This window comes from Labeo rohita, chromosome 4, assembly GCF_022985175.1.
Source record: "Labeo rohita strain BAU-BD-2019 chromosome 4, IGBB_LRoh.1.0, whole genome shotgun sequence".
In the NCBI taxonomy this organism is placed as follows: Eukaryota; Metazoa; Chordata; class Actinopteri; order Cypriniformes; family Cyprinidae; genus Labeo; species Labeo rohita.
The window spans coordinates 23,935,479-23,952,482 of NC_066872.1; the positions used below are offsets into that span (position 1 = coordinate 23,935,479).

At 37.0% G+C, this 17,004-nt stretch overlaps 1 protein-coding gene across 1 annotated transcript; it reads left to right on the plus strand.

Annotated features, from left to right (window-relative positions):
- Positions 1 to 1,855: 1,855 nt before the first annotated feature.
- Positions 1,856 to 15,283, plus strand: LOC127163807 (solute carrier organic anion transporter family member 1C1-like). The gene is made up of 15 exons (XM_051107255.1): positions 1,856 to 1,994; positions 2,808 to 2,864; positions 4,817 to 4,958; positions 5,244 to 5,376; positions 5,537 to 5,652; positions 6,693 to 6,839; positions 7,148 to 7,246; positions 7,876 to 8,133; positions 8,251 to 8,415; positions 10,952 to 11,147; positions 11,510 to 11,675; positions 12,695 to 12,879; positions 13,169 to 13,233; positions 13,320 to 13,437; positions 14,536 to 15,283. The coding sequence occupies exons 2-15, from the start codon at positions 2,814 to 2,816 to the stop codon at positions 14,753 to 14,755; spliced, it is 2,061 nt and encodes a 686-aa protein (XP_050963212.1). The 5' UTR covers positions 1,856 to 1,994; positions 2,808 to 2,813; the 3' UTR covers positions 14,756 to 15,283.
- The last annotated feature ends 1,721 nt before the right edge of the window (positions 15,284 to 17,004 follow it).

Sequence of the window (17,004 nt, forward strand, 5' to 3'; positions counted from 1 at the left end):
CTAAGTAACATAATTAGTTATTTTTTTTAGGGAGTAACTCAATATTGTAATGCATTACTTTTAACAGTAACTTTCCCCAACACTCTCTCTCTCTCTCTCTCTCTCTCTCTCTCTCTATATATATATCCACAAATGTATGCAGCAATCTACAACTGTACAGGACACGATTAACAAATTAATGGCAGGTATACAAATATATATCTCATTTTATACATTTATATGATTTAATTCATGTTTGTTAAACTCTAAAATGTATGTGTGGACCTCATTCTATTTAACTGTAAATGCGTTTAATATTGTGGATCATAATCTATTTATTTAGAATAATGCAGTAGAAACATTTCCATACACAACAGGCACATCTAATATCTGATTTTATAGCCTGTGTATTCTGAAACAAGCTAGTATATTTTAGTCTTCATTATTTTAGTGACACTGTTAAAAACACTTTGTTAGCTGGATGTTCACATTAAGGTCTGTTGTAGTATTAAAGGCACAGATATGCAATTTAAATTGATTATCACACATCTACTAAACATAAATTAGCCCTTTGGCCACTAGAGGGTATTGTCGGAACATTTTTTTTTTTTTTTTGAGATTTTAAATGTATTTATGAATATTGAGTCTCATTCAAATAACTATTTTCATATTGGCAAATTATTTGCAACACAAATTTTTATACTACTACTACTATTGTATAGTAGTCAACATTTGAAGTGGATCAAAAAAGTTCATCAAAGTTGTTCTAAGACAAGAACAGGCATTGTTTCGGTTTTAGGACAACTTTGATGGAAGGTTTTGATCCACTTCAAATGCTGACTACTGTAGTTTGTACAGTAAAAACCGTTACACCTGTGGAATGTCCCCATAAAAACATAGAAGCGTGTGTGTGTGTGTGTGTGTTTCGTGTGTATTTGTTCATGTGTTTCATGTGTACACACATTTTCTGTATGGGAGGCCTTTAGCTGCAATTACCAAGCTGCAAATAATTTTGTCCAAAAAGATGATGAAAGAAGTTTGTTTTGACCAGAAATAATTTAAATATTAAGATATAATTATGGAGAAGAAGGTGGAGGCTTTTAAGTAATGGTAAAAGTGCCAAATGTGTAAAAGTGTACATTTTGGGGCCATAATAATAGTTTAATATTTAATAATATTTGTGATGCATATATTTAAATACATATTTATTCAATATAATACCCTCAGCCAAATGTTATGATTTTAGTCATTTGAAATAAGATTTGAGTACTCTTTATCTTTAGCATCATTATTTACTCAAATACAATATATTATTATTTTACAAAGTACTATTGCACAAAAGTTTAGTGCTTTATCTCTAGTTTTACCAACCTTAGAGTCACCAGCTGTAAGGAGAGAGCTTATGAAATTATGCTGACTTGCTTTAAAACCCCTCAACCCACTTCACATATAGGCGTATCACAGGATGTTATATGTGATTAACCTGTGTGTGTGTTGAATATGCACAATTAATAATTAGCTGCTGATGTGTGGGATGATTTAGTTTCAAGCCAAACACATTTCTGCAATTTGTACTTTTCAGTATAAGTGAGTCAACTCCATTCATCTGTCTGTGCCCAAATTTAAAATTAGTATTTTGACCCTTATTAAGTAATTGAACTGGAGTGAAGGGTCATTTCTCAGCCACAGGAACTAGAGTGAAAGTCACTGCTGTTCAATAAACCACACACACGCACACTATTTTCCAGTGACAGCAGTTACCTTTCACTGCAGCGTCCTGTCTCTGTTTGTCCAAAGCATATGAGATGACATTGGTCTCCTCTGTCCTCTGTACCACTGAGAAACCCCAGCCCCCCTCGCTGTAGAGCAGTGATCTGTTGACATGATCAGCAGATGGACATGACTGTTTGGTTACTGATTAGAGAAGATGTTATAACATTGAATGATAAGACCTTACCTGTGAGCAAAGTGCCAGAGTCCTCCATCCATTCTGAGGGACACAGGCAACAGCACAGGTACATACGATCACTGCATCTCTTACTGTCTGACTGTTTTTCTTGTTGTCTTTTAAAAGATCCTTGCAGAGATGATTTATCTGTATTAATATGTATTGTATTCTATTAGACTATACACATGACCAGGGCTATTTGTCATATCTGTGAATATTTCTAGTTTTATTTTATCTTAGTAAAAGCTTGACACACTGTAAGGGGTTACAGTGGCCAGTCTGGCATGCAAAGAAATGACGAACAGTTATTTCGTCAATGTTTTAGTTAATAATAATATTCTTGATCACATTTCATTTAAAATCTACTTTCATTATATTGCCTGACTCCATATCAGTGTAATTGTACTGTGTCCAAAACCCTTTTTGTAGCAACTTGTTGCAAGTAGCCCTGGTCTCTTTTAGCCTAAATAAACACTTATTTTCTTTTGTCAATAGCATCAAACAATTCATTGGGTTTTCTTTCTCTTTTCTTTCTTACTCTCTTTAAAAAAAACAAAAAACTAAAAAACATTCCCGACATCATGTTTCATTGTCTTCAGCTTCAAACCAACATCAACAAAGTTTGCCCTGCTATCTATGATTTTTGAAAACTTTGATTTTTTCAAACATCCTTCCTCTTGCAGGAAATGTGGTGCACTTTCTGAATCCACTCTCAGCTCCACCATCAGGGGTCTTTCCCCTCAAATGATTTTTCCTTACTCCCGTGAACAATAGACCCTGCTGTTTGCATGACAACAATGTGATGTTTTTTTATAATGAACCTGGTGTTAACACACTCTGCACCCTTCTGTCATCTGTCATTCGTATCGTTTGCTTCCAGGGCATCATGAGCGTGGAAAAGAAGACGGCACGAGAGCCATGCTGCTCCAAATTAAAGGTAATTTTGACTTATCTTCTCCTGCTTTTCAGTTTCTTGTTTACATTGGCCCATTATGATCAAAGACAAGAAACTGATTACAGATCATTTAATCCCATCACTACGCAATTACTTTCTATTGACTTTCTCTGCATAGTTTCAGCTCATCTTCTGAGATTTTTTCGTAAAATGGCCCTACAAAATGTAGACATTTAAGTTACAGACAAATGTGTAAATGTCACTGCATATTAAATGCATGCATTAGGCAATTTTTGTGGCCACTTTATGTACTGAATTCAGTGTATCACCAACAAAAAGACTCACTAAACATTCAAATACATCTAGTTTGCCCAAATCTATTTCATTTACTCACCTTTTTGTTATTCCTGTTTGACTTTTTTATTCTGTGCAAAACAATCATGCAGGTTTGGTGAGTTCTGGGTCGCTTTAACTCTAGACTTTACTTAGTGCTAGGATCCCAACACACAGATGTTACTCAACTGCACAAATATTACTCAAACCATGGGGTTTTTCCCATTCCAAAACAATATTCTACTAGGACATTTTCTGACCTTATGGCTAAGAAGAAATTAGTCTCTAGAAGGTCAATGTTTTGTGCAAAGTCAGAGTTTTAGTGTCAGTTGATGATTAGTGTACCTCCTTTTGTGTAAACCAATCAATAGCATGGCTTCTGACACAAAATACAACTTTTTAATGGTTAACTCACATACCATAAACATACAATGAAATCTCATGGTGGTGCAAGTAGATTTTAGTTTTACTACTCATCAAAACATGGGTTAAACATCTGTGTCACTGCCAAGTGCATCTGTCCAGTGTAGTGTTGAATAAGTACTTATGCTTATTTTTAAATAAGTAATTACTCTTAATTTTTTAACAGTCAACGTGTACGTGATTGTCATTGGTTCCACTAGCATAAGACAGTTAGGCCTTAGCTGGTCAGACTGACTTGCTGGCTTGTTTTAGGAGACACTTTATAGCTGGCCAGCTGAAGATGAGCCTGGAAAGACCAACCTTCACCAGCTAAAACTATCTTGAACTAAACCATCTTCAATTCAATTCAAATTTATTTGTATAGCACTTTTCACGATACATATCGTTGCAAAGCAACTTTACAGCAAATTAAAGTTTTTACAATATATTTAGTAGTAGCTTACTAGTGGTGACTATGTCAGGTTGATGTACATATGGCAGAGATGTATGGTAAAGATCAATTAATGAGGTAATCAAACAGACAAAGAACACTAAATTAGTAGCAAAACTCGGTATATAATCAAAATGTAGATGGAGTTGATCAACACCCCAAAGCTTGACAGACATTATTACCTCTTCCTTGGTCGACATATTATTCCATAACGTTACACAATTTTTATGCTGTTTTATGTCTGATGATGCTGTTAGATTACATGTGGAAGCATCTATTGTGTTAGTTTCTTCTTCACTTGCGTTTTTTTGGAAATTCTGTACAGAAGATGTGTAATAGCACCCCCTACCATATAACAATGAAAACACAGATTCCAGGAGCACAAATATAGCTTAAATATTATTAGACTTAATATTTAGACTTTTTCTAAGTATAAGTCAGGTATACTTAAATGTCATTTTAAGTATATTTCTGAGAAGTACATAAAAAGCAGACCAAGATTATACTCTCCTATTTTTAGTTTAAAAGAAGTATTCTAATAGCACACTTAAATAAACTTATTTTTCGTAAGGGCAGTTTAGACTTTGAATTGGTTGTTACATTTGTACTACTTTAGTATGTAGTTTGTAAATCTCATTAGTATGTTTTCATATGATCTACCCATGTGCCACATACAAAGAAAAAGTAAAAAAAAAAAAAATGTTTGTTAGTATACAAACTCATAGTGGATTCTAGTTACATGAATTGTTAACCAACTATGTTTGTTTGTGCGTGTGTGTGTGTGTGTGTGTGTGTGTCTTTTCTTCAGATGTTTTTGGCTGCTTTGTCTTTTGTGTACTTTGCCAAAGCATTTCAGGGCAGCTACATGAAGAGCTCTGTCACACAGATTGAGAGACGTTTTGACATTCCCAGCTCGCTGATTGGATTCATTGATGGGAGTTTTGAAATTGGTGAGAATATGATTTATTTTGGGTCTAAATGTAGCAGAAAGCTAAAACCCCACACACTCTAATGGCATTCTAGTGAATTAGTAGCAAATTTGTATTATCTCATTTGAGTGTTTCCGTACAGTCTTCTTATGCCCTATAAGATGGGGGTGGACCTTCATGCTTAAGTTTTTTTCCTAAACATTGTACCTTTTCAACTGAATCACACTGTACAAATTTATGTGAAATCACAACCTTGTCAAAATCCAGTGGTGATTTTAATAGGATACCAATTTTTGTTCATTTCAGGAAATCTGCTTGTAATAGCTTTTGTGAGTTACTTTGGTGCTAAGCTTCATAGACCACGACTCATAGGAGCTGGATGTTTAATCATGGCCATGGGATCCTTCATAACTGCGGCACCACATTTCTTTCAAGGACTGTAAGTTTATGCAGATAAACAAATTACAACATTTGCCAATTCCAGGTTTCTTTTTTGAACACTGGTCAACTGCTTTATATATGAGTTACCATGTTTGTATCAACAAGGTTGTTTTCAACGAATTTCCATTTTTGTGTCAATGTATGTTTGCTTTCCACAGGTACAAATATGAGTCAACAGTGTCTTCCTCTAATGGTACAAAGAGTTTTCTACCATGCTTAACCAACGGGAGTCTTGCACAAGATAATGAAAATCCCACAGCGGAAGCTCAAGCAGGTAAGTTGTCTAACCCTGACCCCGAGACAGACCTTAGATAAGATATTAAACCAAAGGGATAATGCAACCCTTTTTTGAATAATAAGAAACTGATCTATAGCCTCTCCAAGTTTCTTCTTCCAAAAAATCCTATGTAAAATCTAATAACTGAAATATGAGATAATGAATGTTGAAATGTCTGGGTCATATTTCACCTCATATGTGACCCTGGACAACAAAACCAGTCATAAGGGTCAATTTTTTGCAATATCACATAAATCACGCTTTCCATTGATGTATGGTTTGTTAGGATAGGACAATATATGGCTGAGATGCAAATATTTGAATATCTGGAATCTGAGGGTGAAAAAAAAAAGAGAATCAAAATAATATCAAAATATTGAGAAAATTGCCTTTAAAGTTGTCCAAATGAAGTTCTTAGTACTGCATATTACTAATTTAAAAAGTGTTGGTATATTTACGGTAGAAAATTTACAAAATATCTTCATGGAACATGATCTTTACTTAATATCCTAATGATTTTTGACGTATTCTTGGCTATTGCTACAAATATACCCATGCTACTTAAGACTGTTTTTGTGGTCCAGGGTCACATATATTCTTTTTAATTTTGCATAATAAAAATGTCTTATTTACTGTTTTCATTTTTGGGTGATTTATGACCCAGACATACTAATTTTATTGTAAGATTTACTATAATACTGCCATCCATATTTATAAGGAATAACAATAATTCAGAGAAAACATAACTTGAAAAAGCTCAGTTGTGGAATCATCTGTCATGTTTGGCTTGTAATATGATAGTACTGCCCACAATCCCCAAAACACTGATCTGTCACTCTAGTTTGCTTATCTAGCTTCTCTTTTCTGAACTTTGAAATTTGCTAAGCCTAATATGTTGGGTTTGATTGCTTTCTATGTAACTGATACACTTAAAATCTACAAAAGTAGACTTTGATCTTACTTTCAGATGCTGATATTGGAGTGTGTTACAGAGTTGTGTGTGTAGTTGTTCATTTGTGGTGCTTTTGTTTTTAAAGAGTGTGAGAAAGCAGCCAGTTCCTCTTTGTGGCTCTATGTCTTTCTTGGGAACATGCTTCGTGGGGTAGGAGAGACACCCGTCATGCCTCTTGGGTTGTCTTATCTGGATGATTTTTCGAGGGAAGAAAACACTGCTCTTTACATGGGTATGATTGATTACCAGTTTCAATCAATATATTATCAATTCTGGCATACATTCAAGCCTTATTAACCTCCTGTTAGCTACACTGAAATCCCATTTGATGTCAAAACATACCAGTTTCCATTTTAGTTGTTCGACTGTCATGAATATAATGTCAAGGAAACAAAATATGAGAAATATATGCAAAATTGTCTTAATTTTGGTGTAAAATATGAATTGGGCATGTTCTTGACCTTACCCTCCTGCTCTTTCTCTGATTAAGTGATGTCAGTGTGAATCAGCATTTTTGTATTGATTTTTTTTTTTCCTCAGCTATCGTACAGACTGTGGGAATAATGGGGCCCATGTTTGGATTTATGTTAGGATCTTTCTGTGCCAAGCTCTATGTGGACATAGGAGCAGTGGACTTAGGTAATCACCTCTTCAACCAATGAAGACTGCAAACTAATTTCTTTTGAACTGATAATGACTTTTTGTCCTACTCTGATCTTACATATGATTATCCCTTGGCCAAATTGGAGATCAAATATTCATTTTTTATGGTTACAAAATGTGGCAAGAAAATATATAAAACATAAAACTGTGATATTTTGCACATTTTTAGAAAAAAATCCCAGCAACCTTTCTTAATGGTATCTGATGCATGCAAACTAGCCTTTGTACCTTCAGTGTTAGTATACCATAGTTGCTTGTTGCATATGAAGTATGTGAAAAGTAGATGTTTGTCTTTTAGTCTAATCAATTGGCCAGTTCACTTCTACTAAGTAGGTTCAAAAGTTTAACTTTGAAAAAGTTTGCCAAAGAGCAGATCATAACTCTGCAGTAACACATTATTACCTGAAGTCAACATAGATCATCATTGTTAATGAATGACCTGACTTTATGATAACTAGTTTTCTATATAACTGACTGGTTGACACAGTTACCCTTTGACATAAGGGGTCCTCGGTCATATTGTTTGTTAGGATTTCAAATTATAAATTCTTTTGGCTGATTAATGAACATAATGTGCTTGTCTGTTTTTTTTTTTTTTTTGAAAGATACCATCACCATCAACCACAAAGACTCGCGTTGGGTTGGCGCTTGGTGGCTAGGCTTTTTGTTAACTGGTGGAGTGATGTTACTGGCTGGAATTCCCTTTTGGTTCCTTCCCAAGTCTCTTCCTAAGCAGGGTGAGACTGAAACTGAGAAAAAATCGAATGCTCTAGAGGGTGAGCAGGACCATTTCATTCCTGACAACAAACACAGTACTGCTCCCAACAAAACAGATCCAGTTTCCATGGTAGCTTTGGCTAAAGGTGTGCATTTCATTAATGATTTAATTTTAAATGTGTTTATTTATAAGATTTGATCAAGATACTGAGCATACATGACTCTTCAACTTATGTAAAACCTTTTTTCCTGACATGTTCTAGATTTTCTGCCATCACTGAAAACACTCTTCAGCAACACAATTTACGTGCTCCTTGTATGCACCGCTTTTGTGCAAGTCAATGGTTTTATAGGAATGATCACATTCAAGCCAAAATTTATGGAGCAAATTTATGGCCAGTCAGCATCGAGGGCCATATTTTTGATAGGTGGGTTTACATTTATTGTACATTCATTGCATTTTATTTTTCTCTGTTTAATATTAATGTCAAGTTTGTCTAAAGACACATAGTGAGGCCTTTTTACAAAAGAACTGTTGTATCAGTCTTATTCAAATATGTAAAAAATGACTTTTACAAAAATAAGCTAATGGCAGCAAAAAAGGCCAGTCCTTAGCCCTGAGTTTCTAAATATTTAATATTACTGTATATTCGCAAATTTATCCATTTTATATGTATTTATATTCCTATTACAGTGCTGAAAAATTGTATAAATAAAAAAATAGCTTAATGCTATAATCATATTTTAAAGAAGTTAAAGTCTGCTTCTTTTTCCCTCTTTTTAAAAATAATTTTAGCTAATGTGTTGTCATTTTGTAAAATGTTAACCCTGTTACAATGACTTCATATAGTGAATGTTTCAGTTACATATGTAACCCTCATTCCCTGAAGGAGAGAACTGAGACGTTACATTTACATACTGGCATATGGGTATTTCCTTGGGAGCTCCATTCACCTCTGAGTTTGTGCTGAGGAGTTGAGACTGTGTTCCAGCCATTAAGTGGTGTAGTTCAAGGTTATAGCAAGAGGGATGTAATGTCTTTGTTCTTTGCTTCAGGAAACAAGGGTTACACATGTAACCTAGATGTTTCCTTTCAGTCAGTCATGTTCCATATTATATCAACATACTGACGTATGAGGTCCTAATGGAAAGCGCCACAACCACTAAACTGTGTTATGAGTGTTAGCGATGCAGATGTTGGCAAGCTCTTGTGTGCCAAGTAACAACTGGCATCCCAAGTCTTAACCTGCTTAGTGCCTGGTTGTGAAAGAACAGTACTCTCCGCACAGAGGTTCACAGCTGCTGTTCCTTTACCCTGAGTTTGTGACTTTTCACATCAACAACAACAACAAAAGAGCTTCAGCTTCAGCCAGGATCATGTATTAGACTGGGGAAGTGCAACTAAGTCTTTGTGGAGAAAGATGCAGTGAAGACCACATCCTTTCCGAAGAGAGGTGTCATGTAGGCAGAACACATATGGACTGACCGACAGGGGAGTACTACATATGGAAAAGTCTCTGCGGTAGACCCTACCTCAGGAGGGATGTAGTCACTACCAGTGCAGAGACTGGAAAGAAATAATTCTGTCAAAGGAAAGACATGGGTTTACCAACAGTGAAACTGTAACGTTGAAGAATACACACATGGGATTACCAGAAGTGAATTGCAATGTGTGGGACACTGCTTGCTCTTCTTCCAGTTGACCCGAAGCCCCAACTGGCTGAGGTGCCAGTACACCAGGTCCCTGTGCTTGCACAACAGATCTCAAGAGGAAGCTACAATGAGCCAGTCATCGATAAAGTTGAGAATATGCTTGTCTATTTCCCTTAATGTGGCTAGGGCACCCTCCGATACTTTGGTGAAAACATTGGAAGAAAGAGACAGTCCGAAGGGGAGGACTTTGTACTGGTATGCCTGACCCTCAAAAGCAAAATGAGGCAAGACTGAGAAGTATGCATCCTTCCGGTTGACTGCTGCAAACCAATCTTGGAGCCGTACACAGACATAGGATAACTGATACACCCGTGGAGGGGCAGTGAGGGGGAGCACTGGGGTGCGGATTATTGTGAGTGTGGAGAGCTCCTTGGATCCTGGCCAGAAATGCTTGGGGAAGCAGCACATCTTTGAGGTGTGAACTCTTGGCCTGTGGTAAATGGAGAGGATAAGGCTGGAAGTAATCAAGCATCATTATGCTGATTGCCAGACTGCAACGAGTATGACCCAGGGACTGGGGAAACTGCTCTTTCATTGATAATTTGGGTACCGATGAGCTGATGAACCAGCAGCAGAACAGAAAACAAAGGCAGCAAATGTCCTCCTCTGGGAGAAGGAGTAGTGCTGTCACCACCTTCTTGGAAAAAACAATCTCTTCCATCTCTGGATTGCCCATGTCAGGGCTGCTGTGTGCTTGGAGGGCTTATTGCAGCATTTAGCCGTACTCTGACCAGCGAAACACTGCTGAATGCACCGTAAATAGTGATCACTTCCAGCAAAAGAGAGCTTCCTGTTCTTCAACGTAAATTGTGTAAGAACAATTGCATCCACTGAGCTCTGAAGCAAAAATCTGAATCAATGGATGCACAACGCCATCTTATATATCCGTGTGTATGGGGAAGTGGCTGGGTATGGATATTCCACTCACCAATATTCGTTGGCCTTTTCTTTTACAACTCAGAGGTGATTGGGTTTCCCAAGGGAATCCCCATGTGTCAGTATGTGGACATAACATTGAACTTAACTGAGTGATGCAGCATGAATTTCTTCAATTCTTTTAATGTTAAATTAAAATGGTCAACCCTGTTACCCTTCAGAAGGCATGATTATGTCCAATACTTTTATACTTATTATATTTATAAATTTTTGATACGTTGATGAAATGTTTAAAATCTTTTTTTAAATATCATATAAAATAAATAATTGAAATAAACAAACAATCATGAATATAATCATCTTTTGTCTTTCCAGGCATTATGAATCTACCAGCTGTGGCTTTGGGAATTGTCACTGGTGGGTTTATAATGAAGAAGTTTAAACTGAATGTTGTCGGAGCAACGAAGGTCTGCATTGGAACGTCTCTTCTGGCCTTCTGTTCAATGCTTGTTCAGTATTTCCTGCAATGTGACAACTCACAAGTGGCTGGACTTACAGTATCATATCAAGGGTAAACAAACCCCCTCCCCACAACTCTAGCTCTACAGTTCACAGTTTTGTTTTATTTTCACTTTTTTTTTTCCTCTGCCAGTTTTGAGTGGACATTGGAATAATGGAATTAATATATTTCATCTTTAACTATGATGGCGAAGCTGTATTTTTGATTGATATTCCTCCGACCAAACCAAAAGTTTTCATAGGATTAGGAAAATAAAAGTATTTTTGAGCAACTGGCCTTTGGGTTGTCTCACATCCCAAAAGAGCACAAAGCATTTTTTTTGTAAGCCTAGGAACATAAACTCATTTTTAATGCCAGCAAGTGTAATTAAACTGAATTTTAAGTGGTTTAATTATTCAATGTATATCCAACAGGGCTCCACATGTGTCCTACCAGCCAGATACACTAATTTCTTCATGTAACATGGGTTGCTTCTGCTCTCTCAAACATTGGGATCCAATATGTGCCAGCAATGGCTTGACCTATGCCTCCCCCTGCCTCGCTGGCTGCCAAACCTCCACCGGTGATGGCAGGGATATGGTAAGCTATTCTTATTCAACATGTACATATTGATTACTGAATCAGTTTTGCCAACAGACTTTGTACTTTTACAGATTTTTTTTCCTTTCCTTTTTTCCCCCCGTTATTAGGATATACAACATCTATCTGTATCAACAGACACATTTGAGTAGACAAAACACAAGAAACCAATGTGAAACTGCAGTAATGTAATATATTACATTGCATTATTACACAATATATATTTGCTCCTGAAACATATTTTAGCCAGCAAAATTTGATTAGATTGTAGACCATGGGCTTAGAAATAGTTGTTGTTTATTTAATTTTATGAGTTATAGTATTTGTTTCTCAGAGGAATAGAAAATAATTACATTTTGATTTTTAAGAATACTATAAGAATAGTCCTTCTGTTCTATTCTATTCTATTCTATTCTATTCTATTCTATTCTGTATTTTTGTTATATTCCATATTATCTGTAGACATATGCATGCATACTCTATACTGTGAATCTTAAAATTGGGTCCAATAATCTGAGACCACCAGTGAAAATACTTCTGTTTTGCAAATATTTATTTGTTTGTTTATTTATTTATTACAAGTCATGTTGATAGAATAACAATTTGAGTAAAAATGAGTACTGAAAAATATAATGGATTTTCCAAATATTTCAATAATTACTATGTCCCCATTTTGAGAGCAGCTCAGCTTGAACTGCCATGGACCATTTTATGCAAACCTGATGATCCCTGCATGATTTGAGAAGGTTCCAAAGAGATTGTTGTGTGCTTCAATGAAATCTGACCTTTTGTACAAAAAACGTGAACATGGTTTGCTTACATTTGATTAGTAACATAGAACCGGTGTTAAATATTTGTTTAACCTAAATTTCTTTAACTGTCATTCATTATCATGTCCAAACCCCAACAACTTTGTTTACTGCTAGATTTAAATGGACTTGTACTGTAGTCTCAGACATTTAGACCCCATTGCATCTGTTGGTATTACAGTAGTTGACATATTCTGGCTCTTTTCAAAGGTATTCCACAACTGCACCTGTATTGGAGAGTCACCTCTCTCATATGCAAACATGTCAGCAGTGCTGGGCCAGTGCTCTCGCAAGAGTGATTGTGACTACATGTTTAAATTCTACATGGCGGTGACAGTCGTTGGTGCCTTTGTCTCGGCTTGTGGGGCCACACCAGCTTACATTATTCTGCTCAGGTAATTAATCTCCCCAAAAGTGCAACAACAGACACATTTGAGAGACTTGATTGTCTGTTTATCACAGTATATGGGTCATTCTTTGTGCCATTGGTTCTTTATTGGTATAGACTGGTATATACTGGTTGAGATTAAGTACTAATAAATTTCAACCCTGCTAGGGCCAGGGACACAACACAAAATTAAGTTCTGTATTATGGTATCTTTGTTTTGGAACTGAATATGAAAATCCCAGTTTAATCTTTGGTTTAAAAATGAATATGTGTTCTTATGACTGCTTTTTTCTTAGATCCATAAATCCAGAACTAAAGTCCTTGGCTATTGGTATTTATACTTTGATCGTTCGGACTCTGGGTAAGAACATTTCTTTCATTCACAACACAAAATTATTAAACAACAGAAAAAAATGTATCTTTAGCTGATCTGAGAATTTTTTCTAGGTGGCATTCCCCCTCCTATTTATTTCGGAGCCTTTATTGACAGGACCTGTCTGAAATGGGGCACAAAACAATGTGGAGGAAGAGGAGCGTGTCGTATCTATGATTCTGGTGCCTTCAGGTTAGTTAACTTATGTATGTTATGAAATGTAACATTTTCATACACACTTTTTTTTTATAATACTGCCACTGGTTGTACATTGGCTAGATGGTCCAATATTTATGTATCATAAAATTGAAAAAAAATTTAATTTGATGAAAAGCTGCAGTGATAACTATAAAAATAATTGATCCTTCTGAAAACATTCACATTTATGATAACTTGTCATGAATGTAAACTGCAGCTAGCAGTTACACTTCCACGTCCACTTCCAAAACAAAGATTCACATTTAATGTACTCACCCCCTTGTCATCCAAGATGTTCATGTCTTCCTTTTTTCAGTCGTAAAGAAATTATGTTTTTTGAGGAAGAAATTTCAGCATTTTTTCTCTATATAATGGGCTGATATGGTGCCCCGATTTTGAACTTCCAAAATGCAGTTTAAATGTGGCTTTGGCGATCGTTTCGCTAGATAAGACCCTTCTTCTCTGGCCGGGATCGTTTACAACCGCATTTGGGATCGTTTGAAGCCGCATTTAAACTGCATTTTGGAAGTTCAAAATCGGGGCACCATACCAGTCCATTACATGTAGAAAAATGCTGAAATGTTTTTCTCAAAAAAACATAATTTCTTTACAACTGAAGAAAGAAAGACATGAACATCTTGGATGACAAGGGGGTGAGTACATTATATGTGAATCCTAGTTTTGGAAGTGGACTTATTTCTTAGTGTTTGAAGAAAAATATAGGACAGGTGCATGAAGGCAAAGGTTATCTAAAGTCTTTCTGATTACATTGATGGAATTTGGTCATAACTTTTTAAGCGGCAAAACACTGAAGTCGTATGACACAGTGTTTTTGTTATTGTTGCAAAACTGTTTTGTTAATGAATGACCAGAATAATTCTCAGAATCATTTAAAGGTCTCTTGTTCAAGCTCACTAGCGCCACCATCAGCTCAAAATTGGACATTTCTGCAACTCTACTATATTTAAAACCCTTTGTTCTAGAAAGGGTTAATTATGGCCATGTTGACAGTTGGTAATCGGAAAGCCTACAAAAATACATGCAAAACTTTCACAGATATAAATATTCTGTCTTTCTTTTTTTGCCCTACAGAAATGCTTTCTTGGGTCTTATTTATGGCCTGTATAGCTTATCCTATTTGTTGTGGGGTGTCCTGTACTATAAACTCTGTCGTCGTGAAAAGAAGCTTGCACTAAAGAACCAATTAATAGCTCCAGAACAGGATGGCAATGGTGTTTCTGCTGGCAATGGGAATGTATCTTCAGCTATCGTAAAATGCAGTGAAAACCCAGACCAGGAGACCACTATCTGAAGTTACGCTTCAAGTACTTTGCAAAGTCAAATCTGTGTATTACACCAAATAGTGTTACCATTTGTCCCATATCCATGCAAAATGTAAATGTTTTGGTCATCAAATTGTGTTAATTTGTACATTTACTGATTAGATGCTGTTATTTCTGGAATCTAATACATATATTTGTATTTGTAACAACATTCAAGTAGCATCAGAACTAGAAAGTAATATATTATACTCAAAGAAAACATGCCTAGATATGGACAATACGGTTCATCAGCCTAAAACATTGTTACATAGAATTATTGTTATCATGTCAGGACATTGTAAGCTCTCTGTTTCATAGGAGTTTCTTGTCATGTCATGATGATATACATTGAGGTCACATATATCGTCACACTTTTTTATATGTATATGTTGTTTTGTAAAACCTAATGAATTTATGGATGGAACTGTATGCAACTGAAAGTAATGGACAGTATGTAATGTACATGGAACATTGGAGTGTTGTGAAGTAAAAATAAAGCAAAAGATTGATAAAAACTTTCTATTAGTAATATCAGCCAATTTGCATGAACCCACCATTATTATTGTTATTGATTAAATCAAATATAAAATCTGCTACATTTAGATGAAATAAAAAATAAAATAAGTTTTTTACATATAGAATAAATTCACTTCTTTGTGTTGCCTTTCTTAACAATCCTGTTACACAGTGATATCCCTTTTTTAAATAGTGGTCTTTCTGTCATCGTACTGAAAGCACATGGTTTCTGCACATGGTTTAAACTGAGGTATTCATTGTTCTTTATTGTTCATATTTTATTACCTTTTGTGCACAAAGCACTGCACTGACCATATATTATATGGAGTTGTGCAATTTTTAACTGATCTTCAACCTCATAACATTCAAACCCCAAACATTCAGAATGTAGCATATAACATATTTTAAAAAGAAAAGTTCACTAAGCAGTGCAGGACAGCTTTTGACATTGTTGACAGCTTTTGGGGTTACTATGTAAAACTATGAATCACTTAACAATTTAAGAATATTGAAATTGTTGTCATAATAGATCTCTCTAGATGTCTAAAATTAAATAAAATAAACTTTTTAATGTTTTTACTTACTTTCTTACTGTCACGTTGAGTCGGGGTGGAAGAGAGAGGGACGAGGAGACGAAGGAGTAAACTTGACAAAACAAAATACTTTAAAAAAAAATCAAAACCAAAAGTCAAAACAGGAGAGACAAAACCACAAAGGAGAACAGGAAGACAATTAACGCCGAACACAGGACACTGGAAACACTGGGCTTAAATACATTACAAACGAGGGAATTAACAAGACACACCTGGGATCAAATTAGCTAGACAAGAACAGGAAACATGAGCATAAAAGGAAACAGGAACTAAGGCTGGGGGTAAAACACGGAACACAAAGTCCAAAGTCCAAACCTTGACAGTACTCCCCCCTCCCGGAAGGCGCGTCCTGCGCCGTAACATATCCAACGGGGAGGGGGAGTGGGCGCTCTGGAGGCTGGAACCAGAAGGAGACATGGCCTCTAGGATGGGTCAGGGAGTTCGGGGAGTCGTGGCGGGTCAGGGAATTCGGGATGCCATGGCGGATCAGGGGGCTCAGAGGGCCATGGCGGAGCTGACAGTTCGAGAGGCCATGGTGGGTCAGGGAGCTCAGGAGGCCATGGTGGAGCTGACAGTTCGAGAGGCTATGGCGGGTCAGGGAGCTCGGGGGGCCATGGTGGAGCAGACAGTTCAAAAGGCCATGGCAGATCAGGGAGCTCGGAAAGCCATGGCAGAGCTGGCAGTTCGGGGAGTCATGGGAGATCAGGCAGTTCGGGAAGCCATGGAGGAGCAGGCGGTTCAGGCAGCCATGGCGGAGCAGGTGGTTCAGGCATATGGCTCCCCCCCAAAATTTTCTTGGGGGAAATTAGGGTTCTACAGGCCCTGGACAGTTCAGGAGGCGCGGGCACTGGAGGGCGCTCTGGAGGTGCGGGCTTTGGGGTCGCTCAGGAGAAGTGGGCTCTGGAGGGCGCTCAGGAGGAGCGGGCTCTGAAGGCGCTGGCACTGGAGGGCGCTCTGGAGGTGCTGGCACTGGAGGGCGCTCTGGAGGGGCTGGCACTGGAGGGCGCTCAAGAGGAGCAGGCTCAGGAGGCTCTGGCACTGGAGGGCACTTAGGAAGAGTGGGCTCAGGAGGCTCTGGCACTGGAGGGCACTCAGGAGGAGCGGGCTCTGGATGATGCTCAGGAGAAGTG

Coding starts and splice junctions, on each gene's coding strand:
- LOC127163807 (XM_051107255.1), top strand. CDS start 2,814: ATGAGCGTGGAAAAGAAGACGGCACGAGAGCCATGCTGCTCCAAATTA. Junction 5,377..5,536: donor CCACATTTCTTTCAAGGACT/GTAAGTTTATGC, acceptor TGCTTTCCACAG/GTACAAATATGAGTCAACAG. Junction 8,134..8,250: donor CATGGTAGCTTTGGCTAAAG/GTGTGCATTTCA, acceptor GACATGTTCTAG/ATTTTCTGCCATCACTGAAA.